At 43.0% G+C, this 17,500-nt stretch overlaps 2 protein-coding genes across 2 annotated transcripts in view; one reads left to right on the top strand and one right to left on the bottom strand.

The window, feature by feature from the left end:
• itgbl1 (integrin, beta-like 1) overlaps positions 1-11,449 on the top strand; it is a 58,775-nt gene extending 47,326 nt beyond the window's left edge. The window contains exons 9-11 of the mRNA XM_048240025.1: positions 1,790-1,936; positions 6,761-6,874; positions 10,656-11,449. Of these exons, the coding sequence (XP_048095982.1) occupies positions 1,790-1,936; positions 6,761-6,874; positions 10,656-10,744 (350 nt within the window). The 3' untranslated portion in view covers positions 10,745-11,449. The remainder of the gene's footprint in view (positions 1-1,789; positions 1,937-6,760; positions 6,875-10,655) is intronic.
• A 4,100-nt stretch (positions 11,450-15,549) lies between these two features.
• fgf14 (fibroblast growth factor 14) overlaps positions 15,550-17,500 on the bottom strand; it is a 58,394-nt gene continuing 56,443 nt past the window's right edge. The window contains 2 exon segments of the mRNA XM_048240026.1: positions 15,550-15,788; positions 15,790-15,839. Coding sequence (XP_048095983.1) covers positions 15,552-15,788; positions 15,790-15,839 — 287 coding nt within the window. The 3' untranslated portion in view covers positions 15,550-15,551.

Here is a 17,500-nt window from a genome sequence, read left to right as displayed (position 1 = left end):
GCCTCATGCAAACTTAATGGAATCTAATTGCTGGGGTGGTCTGGTCAGAGCAGAGCCAGATGAAAGAGCCGCTGTGCAAATAAGGAGCCCCTCTCTGGGAGCCTGTGTATCTCTTTACAAGTCCACTTCCATTTGCCCAACTATGCCAAGATTTTATCTCTGCCCTTCGAAACTCAGAGTTTACCACAAGCAAGTGTTGGCTGGATTTGATTTTGGCAAACAGATGACTAGTTAGTGCTACAACACATTCTGAATGTGAAATGCAACAAAGAACAAAACAGTGGACAGAAAATGTCATACACACAAACAATGTCCAGGTACCAACATTTACATGCCACAGTGTCAACTGAGGACACGTTCCAATTCAATTAAATTCATTTATTGCAAAGAGTTTCGCAGACACAAGTCTGAAATACAGTCTTTTGTACAGTGCATCGAGGAAAGATATTAAAAAGTATGCAAAAGTATACAAACGTTCATTTTATTCAGTTTTAAGAAACACACACTATTTCTCTACAGACATGTGAAACCAAGCCTTGTTTACACCTCATAAGCAGCATTAGAGGGGAAGACAGAGGCTCCTCTGATCCTATTGAATTTCCTCTTGTCCAACATGAAAGCACTGGGAGCTCCTCTCTATCAAAGCCTAGGGAGAGAAAGAGAGAGAGGAGGCAAAGAGGCAATGACCTAATCAATCCTGCAGTTACAGCTAACCTAGCTGTACTCCAGCAGTGAGCCATTATTATTTTCTTTCAGACAGTCTTCTAATGAGCTTCCAAGGGTCAGCAAGTTGTCTTTACATTTCCAATGTCCCAGATTACTCACTAGCTCACAGATATCATAGTAATGTTGATTAATTTGTTGTGGCAAAAACAATAGCAGCAGAGCTTTGACAAAATATTCCCTTCAACCCCCATACATAAATAAATAAATAAATAAATAAAAAACATTCATGAAATAACTTCCAATGAGAATCTGGAATAAAAAAAAAATCACCCAAGCATATAATTGCCTCAGCATGTTTTTAATTGGTCTTAACATTCAGCCACTGATAGAGGTGAATTCCGACATCCCCTGGTTGGATGCTGGGCCCTGTGTCTCTCCAGCTGTGTCTCGAGACAGGTAGTCCCACAGGGCCAGACAGGGACACAGCTGTGGCACTGAGTGACCACAGAGCACCACCCAGGAAGCCACCCAGGAAGCCACCCAGTTTAACCCTTAAAGGAGTACCGTCACACCGGTGTGACAGGAATGTTGGGAAATGAACATTCTAAAGAATATCTGGGTTCATTGAATTCAACATAGAATTTTAGAACCTTCAATTGTTGCGGAACTTAGAATGTTCAAAAACCTACACCTTTAAGGGTTAAATGTTGGTGTTGAATTGCAGCAGAGACACACTATCCCCACTTCCCTCCATAAACTGATCCACAGCCACAAGCCAACCACCTTTCCTGTTTACAATTTGAATCTGTGTTGTTACTTAATAACCGTGCTTTCAGTGGGTATGTGGCTGATGTAGATTGACACACATTGATGTGTGTGTGTGTGTGTGTGTGTGTGTACAGTATGTGTGTGGGTGTGTGTGTGTGTGTTGGCCAAATCCTGCCACGGTCTTCTCCTGGTGTGTATTGTAACATAGAAGTGTATGTATACTACTATGTATACATACTTAGTATGAAAAACAAGAGAGTAGAAATGAGATCTAAGAATTAATGTACTCAGTATGTGTGTGTGTGTGTGTGTGTGTGTGTGTGTGTGTGTGTGTGTGTCTGTCTGTCCTCCCCAGGCCAAGGCTTCTGTTCATGCGGCCGCTGTATCTGTAATGATGGATGGTTCGGCAAGCATTGCCAGTTCCCCCGCACCTGCCACATGAGCGACGAGGAGAGCAAGAGTCTGTGTGAGACCGCAGATGGAGTCCTGTGCTCCGGAAAAGGTAGACGCCACTGCTCTCACACACGCACACACACACACACACACACACACACACACACACACACACACACCAGAAAACACACACACACACACACACACACACACACACACACACCGTAGAAATGCACACACACACACACACATACACACACACACACACACACACACACACACACACACTAGAAATGCACACACACACACACACACACACACAAACACACACACACGCGCACACACACACACACACACACATACACGAGCGCAAACTTACATGAAACACACACACACACACACACACACACAAGCACATACACCCACACACGTCAGCCTCCCTGCCTAAGACAAGCACACGTTCCCCAGAGACCCTGGGAAGCCTTTTAGGCATTGCCAGAAGCTTGGCCGAGCACATCGTATGGTCCATGAAATAAAAAAAACACACAAACACACACAATACAAAGCCCACACAATCCTATTGAATATACCACAGTGACAGCCTCAGTCCGGAAACTCTTCCAAATTCATGTCTGGTCTTTGTCAGATGGGACCTGATTTTCTTTTTCACAGTCACTATTACTCCTCTCCAGGTCTCCTACGCACACACACACACACACACACACACACACACACACACACACACACACACACACACACATTCATAAATATGATTGTAACTTAATATGGATTTTCAAAAGATGGAATAGCTCACCATATGAGATTTAGTGAGAAGGAAAAACAGTGGATAACAATAATGTTCACTGATGTCAACTAGCAAACCCTGACCATTGCCTAAGGAATCAGATGCATTGCAGTGTTAATACCTTTTCTCCATGAAACACGTTCAGGATTTTGCTGCTGCTGTATTTCTGCATGGTCCAAGTGGTGCCAGGGTAGGGTCGCATAGTGTTTCCTAACCCTACACCCATCAAAGGGGGTGCTACATATGCGCTGCACGTGTATCTGCATTGAATAGGCCTCCTCAATCAAGTTAACTGATTAGCAATGCTTATTTTGATGAGATAACTCCTTAGTTGAGGCCCATGTCCCACTTAGTCACGACACTCGCTCCCTCTCTCTCTCCCTTTCTCCCTCCCTCTCTCTCTCCCTCTCTCTCTCAGATCTTTGTCATAAGGCTTCGTGCCCTCCAGTGCACTCGCCTGCTCATCGCACTCCCACATCTCTTCCACCGTCAAGCTAATTAAAAGCAAATTGAGGGGAAACAATGGGGTCACTATATGTTATTTTAAACCACCCTCTCTCCCTCTCTCCCTCTCTCCCCCTCGCTTGCTCACTCACTCTCTAAGTGGTCTCAAACGTTGTGAAACAAGAGAGGAGAGAGAGAGTGTGTGTGAACGTGTTGTGTTCCTCACACACCGTAGGTACACTGAAAGCTAACGCACTCGTTTGTGTTATGGTTTCATCAATAATAATAATAACAATAATACAAATAACAATAATCATAATATTAATAATAATAATAAAAATAGTACTAATAATAATAATAATAATAATAATAACAATAACAACAATAATAATAATAATAATAATAATAATAATAATAGTAATAATAAGTTAATAATTTTTATTATTTTTATTATTATTATTATTATTATTATTATTATTATTATTATTATGTTATATATTTAATGATAATACATTTTTACATTACATTACATTACAATACATTATATTTAATGATAATACATTTTTAGCCTGACGTTGTCATACTCAAATTCTAGTCAGAATCTGAGTCTGATACTGCTCCATTGGGACGTAAATATGGGGCGTGTTTCAACTGATACAGGGGGGGAATGCCTCTGCACTCAATTGGATAGACCTAACCAATCAGAGCAACGAAATAGCTTACCGTGAAATGTAGGAAGAAAACACAAACCATCCTTCTTCTCCACAAATGCCTTAACATTGTTTTCTGGTCTTTTGTGAAAGTTATTGTGCCGTCAATATATCCTACAACACTCATTAGCGAAATCTAAAAGATACGTAGTGGGGTAGGCTATTAGGAAAAAACTGATAGCCTATATCCCCTTCGTTTTAAAAAATAATTCTGTTGAACACTGATATGCAACAAACATGTTATAAACAGCTGGGAAGGGCTGTCGCTAATCCCTTGAACAAGTGGTCAATCAGAGATTTCCAACGAAGGAGGGAACAACATGTCAATGCAACATGCTGTTTTCCCTTGATGAAAGTGAAACCATGAGTTTTTCCTCATCTCAACTTTGCCTTAAGTTTTCAGAAATAATAATTTTCAGTAATACAACCTCATTGAAATAATATGCATTTTCCATCAATCAACCTAAGCGTGCTCGGATGATGTGATAGACGAGGTGCTGTTGCTCACCTGTCCATCATCGTAAAGCCCGATTTGATTGGTCCGCCAGGTCTGGGGCGAGCATAGTTGCTCCACGACGGAGCAATGCCAGACTGAACTTCCCGACCTCAAATGTTGTGGGTGGGACTAAGTTCGGCTGGCACCCAGGCTAATACATTTTATTTATAAAGCGCCTTTCAAGACACCCAAGGTCGCTTGTGGAGGCAGATTTTTAAAAATCAATGGGAAAAGTCTCTCTACCTTTCCCTTTCTCTCTTCTTTTCTACCTCATCACTTTGTTTTGCTTGGGATTTTCTTTTCAATAGACATGCTACAGTGGTCAACTTTATGGGGACACAGTCTCAGGTTCCCACAATGACAAATGTCCCCGCTTTATTGTTGTGCTTTCTGAGGTGCGTTCAAACAGTGGCGAAATTATTTTCTCTGAACAGTTCAATATGAACTACCTCCTCAAACTGTTTGAGAGTGTTTTCGCAAATGTTGGCAGAGAACTCAAGGCAAACAGAAAACTGTTTGCAAATGTATACAAACATTTGCCTGAGTTTACAAATTCGAACACACCTCTGGTCAATGTCCCCATATTATTCTGTTTGCAAACACACACACACACGCACACACGCACGCACGCACACACACACACACACACACACACACACACACACACACACACACACACACACACACGCACGCATACAGTACACACACACACACACACACACACACACACACGCGCACGCGCACACACACACACGCGCACACACACACATACTTTTTCTAGGGCTCTCCCCATGACACAAGCCCAGGGAACTATCCTCTTTTAAACATTGATTCTTTTGGTCTCTGCTTGACATAAATAGCTGAAATTGAACAGCCATGGTTTCTCCTTAGGCCAAGCCCAGGAGGGCAGGGGTAAAGTCTGAGGGGGGAGGAGGCGGGGGATTGGTGGTCCAGGGTGAGGGTGAACATATCTGCTGACCACCTGCACCGAACACTTAACACCTTATTATCCTGCTCCGACTCCTGTCCGCTCTGCTCTTGAAAGAGACTGTGTGCACAGGTCAGCCTCTTATATGCTTTTATATGAGAGGGAGGGAGAGAGAGAGAGAGGTAGAGAGAGAGAGAGAGAGAGAGAGAGAGAGAGAGAGAGAGAGAGAGGCTGGAGTCAAGAGAGGACACTCTTCTGTTCTGTCTGCATTCATCCACCAACTGCCATCTGGGGAAAAAAAAACATACATGTTTGTGTACACTATACCTCAATGTATGCTCTAAAGAACACATGTATGTATGTATGTATGTATATTTGTGATGTCTATATTTTATATATTTATGGGTATATTGATGTACATGCATGTGTGTACATGTGTACTTGAGGCATTATTGAGGTATTATGCACTAGAACTAGCGGAAAGAACAGAGACTTAAGCCAAGGCCAGTACACAATGTTAACCCAGAAATTGAAAAGATAAAAAGATGCCCTGATGAAATCGTATTTGCGTCATAATATTAACGTTGTGAAACACATGGTATATTTAGTTGTTGTTAATCACTATTATGGAAATTATTCTCTTTTTTTGTTCTCTGGCATTTGTCTGTAGTTAGCTGAAGATCCTCCTTCCTGAGCTTTCACTACTGAATGGTGTATCTGCCTGTCAGGTCATCTTCACCCACTAAACAGTGGGGTATTTTCAACATGGGGTATTTTCAAACAGGAAACCCTTACCTTCTTTTGCTGTTGATCGTGCACGACTATTACAAATCTGTTGAAATACACTACCATGAACAATAGTTTAAAAAGAATACTAAATCCTTCACCCCTGGGTTACATAAAAATATCATGCATTCACATGAGGGTTACAGTCGTTTACAGTATTTCATTTCATACAACATCTAGTCTAACATTCATTATTTCAACATTATATCACCTAACACAAGACATTTCATAACATCAGAACCCTAAACATACTCATGTGTTGATCACAATGAAACAACCTTAGTGGACCGATTTGTTTGTCCTTGACCCTGCATGATTAAATCACACACTTACAGTGCATTCTTACAGGTTTCTCATTACCTTATCCAACATTCCTTAGTTTAGGGACAACCTGCTGATGGGTCATTTTCTCACTAGAATGGAGACAAATAAATGAATAAATAAATAAAAGAATAAGTATTTTACTTATAGAGGTTTATACGTATGTATATATAATACCTCACTTAACTTTGACTATGGTATCTAGAGCCATAAGGGGACTGTGTTGACAGAGGGCACCTGCGAACCACAGAGCAATGCCCAGGAGCTCATGGACGCTTGTAGTCTGGCTTTACTCCCCACTATAGCACTGTATGGAAATTACACTACACTGGTGATTTATGATTGTTTGGTTGTAGTTTTAAAAGCTTATCAGTGTTTTGTGCCTCTCTCTCTCTCTCTCTCTCTCTCTCTGTGTGTGTGTGTGTGTGTGTGTGTCTGGTCAGGGTCCTGCCACTGTGGGAGATGCATCTGTTCACCGCAGGAGTGGTACGTGTCAGGAGAGTACTGTGAATGCGACGACAGGGAATGTGATCAGCACGATGGATTAGTCTGCACAGGTAAACAAAAGGCCTCACAGAGAGACAACCTCAAACCACAAACCACAACCACAAACATACATCACACATAAACACACACAGACATACCACACACACAAAGGATAATCCTTATGTATTCACAAATACTTACAAACATATTGCACACACACACACACACACACACACACACACAACACACACACACACACACACACACACACACACACACACACACACACACACACACACACACACACACACATTCTGTGCCAGTTTGTGAGTGAGTGGCTTTGAAGTGTGTGTGATTTGATTGGTGGATTAACCAGGCATATCTGTGCAAGGCTTAGACTGAGGTGTCCAGTAAGCCAAGTTCCACAGCTATGCACCTTTCCTCTAATGGCCTTGGCTTGCTTTCAAAGAGAGAGAGAGAGAGAGAGAGAGAGAGAGAGAGAGAGATACAGAGTCAGGGAGAGAGAGAGAGAGAGTGGGAGAGAGAGGGAGAGAGTCAAGGAGAGAGAAAGTAAATGAGAGTGAAGGAGAGAGAGAGGAGGAGAGAAACAGAGAAAAAGTGAGGGCAAAAGAAGGTGAGAGAGAGAGAGAAACACAGGGAGTGGAAGAGAGAAGACAGGGTTTAAGGAAACCCCAAGGACCTGTCTCTTGAATGCTTATACAAAGCCCCAATTAATATTTATAATTAACACTGCTCTGGGGCTCCAAGACATTTGGACAGCTGTTAAGAAATTGTTTACTTCTTGGTTTCGTGACTTCCTTATCAGTTGCATTGTCAATCAACCATTTATCCTGCTCTTGGCAAGCAGAGGAGACAGGGTTGCAATGAAAACACACACACACACACACACACAGAGAGAGAGAGAGAGAGAGAGAGAGGAGAATCACATTTGAGAAAAGGAATGGATAACTATGTCTATTAAAGGTCATTGATTTGCATATTAACGATAAGGACGTGCATCATAATTGCAATGCATACGGATTATTAGGATTGAGTTTTTCCTCACAGAGACGAGTGCATATTTTGTTTTATTAATGAGCCAATAAGCAAGTGAAAACAAACACGTTGTTCTCTCTCTCTCTCTCTCTCTCTCCCATCTCTCTATCTCTCTCTCTCGTTCTCCAGCCAGGGGTAGAGGTGGTGGTGAGGTTCACCCAACCTTTTTCAATTATGATGAGCCAATAACGTTTGTCTGACTTGCTCACTAAGGTGAAAATAAATACTTGCCTACCACGAAATTTCATGGATTCTTCCAAGTAACACGGATTCTCATTACCCCCTCCTGCGCCTGAAGAGCAGTGTGGAAAATTCGGTGTATCAGGAACGGGCCACTGTCTAATTTCATGCATCGAGGGTTATAATTCTGACTGTTACAGGGGAGACATAATGGCAGGATTCACGAACATCGACATGACAGCGGAATATAACCTGTCGCACAACAAAAATTGAAGCTGTCTATGTGAACACCATTTAATCGCGAGCGAGAATTGTGAGGGGTTTTATTGTTTTGGCCAGTAGGTAGCAAATGCATCTGAATTACTCCAAATGTATCTTCATTTGACCAAAACCAAAATATATCTCATCACAGCACAAGGGAGTTTGTGTTTACTGCATTTTTACTTATCACACACACACACACACACACACATATATAATTCTCATGTATTTAAAATGTCTACAACCATATATGCACCAAAACACACACACACACACACACACACACACACACACACACACACACACACACACAGATATACTGTAGTTTTTTATTTTTCTTTCATCCCTTGTCTTCTTAGATGCATCTTCTTTGATAATCACTTTGTTGTGGTCCTGCTAAATTAGTTTTGGGCTGACAGGTGCGTGGTGAGAGTCCAGCGTGGCAGTGCATGGGCCCAGTCCAATTACATGGTGTTGGGAGTGCCCCAGGTAGGCCCACACAGCAGGCCCCTGACACACTCAAGCAGCAGCACAGCTTGTAGTGCTGGAGAGAGAGAGGGAGAGAGGGAGGGAGAGAGAGAGAGAAGGCAATGCAATTACACCAAGCCTGCCTCTCAGCAAACAGGAAATCAGCACTCGCTCCTCACAGCGAGGTGACACTCACACACACACACACAGAGAGAGAGAGAGAGAGAGAGAGAGAGAGAGAGAGAGAGAGAGAGAGAGAGAGAGAGGGAGCACTGCTGCAGAGCTTTTAAACCAGTAACAGCACACACACACACACACACACACACACACACACACACACACACACACACACACACACACAGAGAGAGAGAGAGAGAGAGAGGGAGCACTGCTCCAGAGCTTTTAAACCAGTAACCAGTAACAGCACACACACACACACACACACACACACACACACAGAGAGAGAGAGAGAGAGAGAGAGAGAGGGCACTGCTGCAGAGCTTTTAAATCAGTCGTTGTTGTCCATGTTGTCACAGAAACTGGCTTTATCTGTGAGGACTATAGACAATCAGTTTAATTACATAATTTAAATATCTATTTGAAATCCTTAAAAAATGTCAAATTATGGCATGAACCTCTGAAAAGTGGATGTCCCTGTACGGGTCTAGCACAGGAAGTACCTGTGCTGGGTTTGACTTGACTGGTTATAGTCACCACACAGTCCTTTTCTAAGCCAGTGCAATTTGAACATTTCTGGTCGACGCACACAAAGCCACCCCACCCCTTACTCCCTCTGTCAATTGAACAGTCTGCCTCCACTTTCAGACCCCTGCCAAGTTATTTCCCCCAAGAGGATGACCAGAGCAGTCATCAAGTCACAGCCAGAGTCTGGCCCAGTTGGCTGGCTGTGTGACCTGCCTGGCCTATCACCCCCCCACACACACACACACACACACACACCCCTCACTGGCGTGTCTCGCCTCACCTGGCTCTGCCGCCACTCGCCTCGAGTTGCTCCAGTTCAGGAGAGACGTGCCCAAAATAGAGCTAATGTGTCTGCCTCTACATCATCATCAGCATCAGGACCAGCATCAGCACAGAGGAGAGAGAGAGAAAGGGAGTGATAAAGGGAGAGAGAGAGGAAGAAAGAGAGAGAAAGTGAGTGAGAGTGAGTAAGGGAGAGAGAGAGAGGGAGAGAGAGAGAGAGAAAGTGAGGAGAGAGAGAGAGAGAGAGAGAAAGAGGGAGTGAGAGGGAGGTGCGCTGGTCTGTCATGGCCACCGGCGCCACAGCTGCTGCTCAGAAGCGTTTGGCAGCCAGTGGAGAGCCCTGGGCTGCATTATGTTTGGGTGTCATACAGAGGCTTTTAAAGTGCTTATTTTCTCTATGTGTGTGTGTGTTTGCCTGTTGGTTGTAGTGTTGCATTTTAGTCATTAGCTAGTGGCAACTATCAGATAAATAAACATGTGGTCATACAGGGCTGGTGTAATACACCCATGGCATATGCCACACACACACACACCTTCCTATTGACACCTCTTCACACCAAAACCAAACCTTCCCTATTGCACATGCCTCCCACTGCTCCCCCACTGACAGCCTCAGCAGAGGAGTCTGACACAAGCCAGTAGATAGAGCTCTCTCTCTTTACACACACACTCATACAACAGAAGTGAGTGTTAGAACTATGACCTGGCCAAATGTGTGTGTGTGTGTGTGTGTGTGTGTGTGTGTGTGTGTGTGTGTGTGTGTGTGTAGGCCTTAGGGACAGAGGTGTGAAGAGAGGATCCTTGTTACGGCTCTGGACTGGGTGGGAGGAACTAAGGGGTTGTGGCTCGAGAGTGGCTCCAGCGTGATTGACGGTTTCCCCTGTCACCTCCTCTTTGCAGGCAACGGCGTGTGCAACTGTGGGAACTGCGACTGCTGGGACGGCTGGACTGGAAACGCCTGTGAAATCTGGGTGGGAGAGGAGTACTGACACAACAGAGGACACTTTTTAAAAAAAAGACAGTTTTTTTTTTTTTTTTTTTCATTCGAAGACAGAGATCGGCTGCTGGATCACCTGACAAAAAGAGGGTGTGTGGTTTGGTTGAGAAGCAGAGAGAGACCAAGCAGCACTCGAAGATATTATGGGATATAATGCTTCATTCAGATTTCTGCATATCACTTGTATTACAGCATTCATTGTACTGGTTACAAATTATCTTTATTAAAACTATGATGTTTGTTTGTTTTTGTATGCAAGAAAAACAACAGTGAGTGCAGAGAGCAGTTTTTCGTTGTAGACACATTACTTTGTAATCCTTTATATGTTTTCCAATACATCTATATGTATGAACTTGTTTATATAGGAATGCTTACATAGTCTAAAAACAAATTACACAAAATGCAGGTACATGAACAGAAACCAAAATGGTGAAAAGAAAGAACAAAAGAAAGAGAAAAAGAAAGAAAAACAAGCAACCACATGTTTTATTATTTCAGGGTAGTTTGTAGTCTGTGTGCGATGGTTATGTACTTCCACTCAGATGTCCTGACAAGCTGATGTTTGGAGTGCTTCCTGAATGCTACGCTCAGATGTGTATCCCTTACTGTACATCTCAGGCTAGGTGTCACGTCTGAGCTGTTTGATTATTTTATTCTCCATTTTCCTTTTTCATAATAAAAGAAAACATCAAATGTGCCGCATGACAAAAACAAAAACGAAACCAAAAGAAAATGTTACTTGAGAATGATGCAGAACGGTTTAGTCCTTCAGACCATTGCTTTAATTGGTATAAAATATTCAATGGGAACCAATTAGGGTGTCCATTTTGAACAACTTGTTCTGGAAATTCCAACCTCACCACACTACCTCTATCAAACCAGAGGGTGTTTCTCTGACCACAGTGCTGTGACAGACTGGGAGTGTACACTGTTGTGGAATGACATGCTATCCTAAAGGTTTCAGTTGGACAAGATGGATAGATTCATTTCTATGGGAGTTTGTTTTAGCAGCATTGCCACCAGTGGTCTCTTTCTCACTGAAGGAAAAACTGAAACAGGACAAGTATACAGTAACACAGAAAAGACTCTGAATGAACTTACTACGTTGGCCTTTTCATGCTTTAGTTTAGTACTTGTTTCTCCTATTTGAACCCTCATCAGACAGCTGGTGCAATAATATACTGCACTGTAATATTGCATTAAGTTTTGTTACTGACGTTACAGTACACCTTTATATAAATGTTTTATTCAATATGTTGTATCTGTTTATACAACAAACACAATCTGTACAGTGCAGACAAATGCGTTGCATATATGTATGTAAAATGAGCAGTACATACCAACAGTTCTTGATACACATAGCCTACTACATGCAGTTCTTGAAAGCTGTCCCCTTTCCATGCAACTGATGTGAGCAACAAAGAAACAGGAGGCTGAAATGAACGAAACAAATATTGACAACACACCCTCTTCAGCTATGAGGAAAAATAGCACAAGAGAGTGAGACAAAGGGAACGAATGACAGAAAAAAAAACAGAAACAGTAAAAATTGTTCAATGATAGCTCCATAACAGGATAACAACACAGACAACCCGCATGGAAAATAACTGACTTAAAAAACGAACAGCCAGAGGAGGTAAATGAATAAAAGAACACCACAGAGCCACACAACAAGGATGAGACATTTGCACACCGGTCATTTACAAAAATAAATAAATTTAACCTTCATAAAAACCAGCTATCTGGTTAGCAGGGCAAAGGTAGCCCAGCATGTAGAGTTCTTTGTCAAAATGGTTCCTTTTTAGTGGAGGTGGGATGTCAGCCCAAAATAGAGTTAAAATGTCAAACTTGTTTTTTTTTGTTTTGTTTATTTATACTTGTGTATAGAACTGCATTGTTATCATAGCATAAAAGCAGCTTTTGTACAATCAAATGTTTAAGTCTAACTAATGTGCTTCAATATGTCCTTAATAAGAAACTATTTTATTAATCCAATAAATTCCAGAAATTATAATGTTCAAATGAATGTCATAATATATTTTGCAATTTAGCAGCATAGCCTCATTCTATATCATAACATTCTAAATCTTACTCATTAAAACTATGAGAAATTGTCAAAGCAAGACAGGCCTCTTACTAAATCTGTTGATAGAAAATCCTTGATAAATTGCTAAGATCAATGAGCACAAGATGACTCCGAACTGAAAGTGCAATGAGTCAGATTTATAGTAGTATTGTTATGAGATAAACTTGCATGAACATGCCAATTCAATGCTGACCTATGTAACTCATCACTAATAGTCGTTTCTATAGCTTTATCTCCCCATACTGTGGTCCTCAAGGGAAGAGCATGCAAGTGGATAACTATAAGTACTCCTCTGTCTAACAAACATGGAGCGATATCTAAGTGACATCAATCAGACCTTGCGGCGTTTGGTATAGAGGTGGGACAGAGAAGTCATTCTCCCTTGAGAGTGAGTGACAGTCACAATGAGCGAACAAAATAAGAGGCGGACAAAACACAAAACCAAGAGGGGTAGAGTGAGTGTTGGTGGCTGTCACCATTACTGTTGTCACCCAAATAAAATGTTTACTAGCTCTGGGAGATAAAGAGACTTTGGTAATCTTTTTAACACGTGATTCAAACCCTTCCCAAACGTGAACAGGGAAAAAAATGATTAGTAATGGTTTGGGTTGGGGTTGCAATGGTTGTGCTGTAGTGGAGGTGATGATGATGCTACTGTCTTCTCATTGGGTTTTGGACTGTTGAAGAGGCACCTCCCCAGACATCGGCTCACTCAGTGAATGGATCTGGCTCAGATCCGTTGCCGTAGTCGGCCCCTGTCTGGGCGTAGCCCAGTGACTGACTGACCGACTGGGCACTGGTTTTTGCATGCTGGGTTTCGAGGCTTCACACAGGCACATGATAGGCCAATATTAGTACTGGACTCTGCATGCTGAGCTAGGAAAAAACCTTTCATAATATCTCATAATATCTGGTTGTTAAAAATCTCTTTTTGTGTCTTTTTTTTTTAAAATAATGTTTTTTGAACAGTCTGCCTCCACTTTCAATGTTTTGTGTTCGTATCTTATAATGTATTTTCTTTTTTTTTTTTTACTTTTTTTTGCAGTGAAAACATTATAGTATAAGCCATCTCTTGCATTGTTGCTGCAAGAACAGAACACAATACTAACCTTTCACCCATGCTTTTGCTGAAACAAAATGGGGTGAGGGGATGCAGCCAGTGTTGACAACGTCTGCTCGCATTCGGCCATTTTGTTCCCTCACACTGACTCTAAGTCGACGACTCTTCACTCTACAGTAGACTGGCTGCTACGGACACAACCTATGTAGGCCCTTTTCCCCAAATATTCTATAGTTCTGAGGAGTAGGCAGGTGAGGGAGCGGCCAGAATGAGAGGCCTACAAGGCCCATAGATATACCTAGAGCCTACGCTCTAAAAAAACGAGACTAAAGAAAAAATAGACTTCCCTTTATTTATTTCTATATAGAAGGTATTGGATTTGCTGGGCGTCTGTACATCCCCGTTTTGTGGAATTGGATAGTGATATGTATGTACCACTCCACAGGCCTCTTTCTCACACATTAGCATTAGCTTCAGTGTTAGCATTAGCTCCTGGCTATGATCGCGCGCTCGGTGTTAGTACAACACTCATTTGTCGTTGAGCTAAGTCATGCGTGCGATTGTGTGTGTTGGTCTGTGTGAGTGTGTGTCGCTATGTCCCTATCTGACATCAGAAAAATTCAACAAAGCATAAAGTGAAAAGAAAAAAAAAAAAAAATAAAAGAAAGGAAAAGAAAGAGAGGGAAAACAGCTCTTAGCCTGAGACTACAGGTCTGCTCTCCGTCTGCAGTCATCTGCCTCCAGTCTCCCTGAAGGATTCCCTGGATCCAAGCCACCTGTGGTATATCTTAATCCTACGTTTTGAAGTGGACGTGTGTGAGTGTGTGTGTTTAGGTGTGTTACTGTTTGCAGTCTTATGACTGTTTTTGTGTTTTAATATCTGTGTGTGTGTGTGTGTGTGTGTGTTTGTGTGGTTGTGTGTATGTCTATGTGTGTATGCAGTTGTGTATTTAGAAAATCACACATAGCCCCTGCAAAAATGTTCTGAAGTACGTCAACAAAGAGAAAGAGACTACAGTGTCAAGATAGAAAGAGAAGAGACGAAACAGACTTGTAAAAAATAGAGGATGACAGTCAATTTTCATTTTGTTTAGCATTTTTTCTCTCTCTCTCTCTCTCTCTCTCTTAAGTATATCTGTACAGCATCTGCCCAGGACCTAGCTGGTGCACTGTAGTATAGAAAATAGATCTGGATTACATGCCCAACCTGGGCTCCTAAAAGGGTATTCTGGTGTGACCACTAGCAGGCAAACGCACCACGAGCAGGAGGTGAGAAACACCCCCGCTTCTCATGGATTGTCACAGTCACAACACAAAAAAAATGTTTTAGTTAGTTTATTTTTTTTTTCTTAAAAAGGCATTCCATATCTGGTAGGGCATTCCATGGTCAGAGTTTGTTTTTTTATCGCTGGTTATCCATCCAGTCGTCCCGTCCGCGTGCAACGGTTGTCTTCTTCGGCCGCGCTCTTCAGAAGGATCCGCCACTGCGTGAGGACGTATCGGAGCATGGGGGGGGGGGAGGGGTAAGGGGGCAGGTCGTCGGGGAAGAGCAGGAGGAGAGGGGAGGGGAGGTCTGGATCCGACCCACCCACAGACGAGAGAGAGGGGACGTGAGTCCAGCGTGGGTTGAGAGCAGCTCCTGATGGGGGCGGGCTATGTGGCAGGTTTAGTGGCGGTTGTGGTAGTGGTGGGGGCAGGGGCAGATGTGGGCGCGGGCGTCGGGACGGGACCAGGGACAGCTGGGGTAGCGGTGGTGGCCGCGGTGGTGGTAGCCGCGGTGGTGGCGGCAGCGGTAGTGGTGGTGGTGGTGGGGGGTTTACTGACCGGCTTTCCCCCGTTCATTACAGCGGGCTCGTTTGTGCTTTTGCTGGAAGGGACACCGGCGGGCTTGTGCGACCGTCTCCCCAACGTCATGCAACGATGGCTCTCTGTACATAGCAACTGTGAAACATAGAATCACAAACTGACATGAATACCATGGCAACAAACATACAGTACAAAACACATTATACTAAAGAAGCACACTGTTTTTAGTGGTTATTTTTTATATTTAAGGGGGAAAACATTAATGAAACTGATAATGCCGCTGACCATGAAAAACCTGGAAAGTGAAATGCACAGTTAATCACAGTTATATTGAGATGGCATTGTCAAGAAATCTAACTTTCTAGTGGCGAGACTTTAGCAACAATTCCCTGGCAACACATTGCAAACTGTGATAACTTTGAATACTATTATAACTGTTTAATGTGAGAATGTGTACACTTTTTAATTCACACTACCACGGTTTGTGAGTGCATGTTTACATTTGAAGATTAGAATTCAAATATGATGAGCTGCGATGTTTGCTGAGTCCCTCCGACAGGCGATTGCATTTTTACTGTAAGTGGGAGCACTTAAGGAGCCTATTTCAAGGAGGTTGCAGGAGTGTCAGCCTCATCAGCCAGATACTGTTTTATTTACGAGGGAATCCTCTCCCTGCAGGAATTACCATAGAACCTGTTATGCAACCACTCTTTTTCAGACACGCACACACAGAGAGAGGGGAGAGAGAGAGAGAGAGGAGAGAGAGAGAGAGAGAGAGAGAGAGAGAGAGAGAGCACATGCAAATGAATACCCTTCCTGAACTCTAAACTGTTGTTTGTTCTCTTGGATGTGACTGACCACATCAGTGTATTGCCCAGGCTTCTTCTTCTGGTCAGTCGCATCCCTGTCTGTCTTTCTGTCGATGCCTTCCTTTGGCTGTTCCAAAGTACCCACATAAGAGCCCACAAATCAGCACCCGTGGCACTGAGTGACGCCAGCAGCTGTGACTTCGCCATGTGACTACACTCAGGTATTCCATGGTTGTGAACTTGACAGGGTCTCCCATAAACCATCAACCCCCCCAAACCCCTGTCACCCACCTCACACATGCACACACACACACACACACACACACACACACACACACACTCACCTCATCCTATCAACATACACTCTCTTTCTCTCTCTCTCTCTCCCTCCCTCCCCTGCCACTGTAAATTATGGAGCCACAGATCATTACAAATTGCACGGGGGGCAGGAGATAAAGCAGGATTGAGGCGGCACTAGGCTGTTCTTCAGAGGCTGATTAGGAACCACTGTGTGTGTGTGTGTGTGTGTGTGTGTGTGTGTGTGTGTGTGTGTGTGTGTGTGTGTGTATGTGTGTGTGTGTTTGAGTTTGTGTGTGTGTGTGTGTGTGTGTGTGTGTGTGTGTGTGTATGCGTATGTGCGGGCGTTTGAGTTGGTGTGTGTGTGTGTGTGTGTGTGTGTGTGTGTGTGTGTGTGTGTGTGTGCATTTGTGTGTGTGTGTGTGTGTGTACGTACAGTATGATCAGATAGACACCTTCCACAGTAATGACATCTGGAGAGCAGGGCCGTGGGAGAGGATCAGGACTTAAGATGACAACCTTAAAGTGATGAATCATATATACTACAGTACATATGCTAGTCTCTCTCTGTCTTTTCCCTCTCTCTCTCTTTCCTCTCTCTCTCTCACACACTCACACACACACACACACACACACACACACACCCCTATATACTCTGTGACTCTGATACTCTGGGGCAGTTGTGGCCTA

This window comes from Alosa alosa, chromosome 3, assembly GCF_017589495.1.
Source record: "Alosa alosa isolate M-15738 ecotype Scorff River chromosome 3, AALO_Geno_1.1, whole genome shotgun sequence".
In the NCBI taxonomy this organism is placed as follows: Eukaryota; Metazoa; Chordata; class Actinopteri; order Clupeiformes; family Clupeidae; genus Alosa; species Alosa alosa.
The sequence above is the reverse complement of the archived record's forward strand: the minus strand, read 5'-3'. Positions and strand labels throughout refer to the sequence as shown.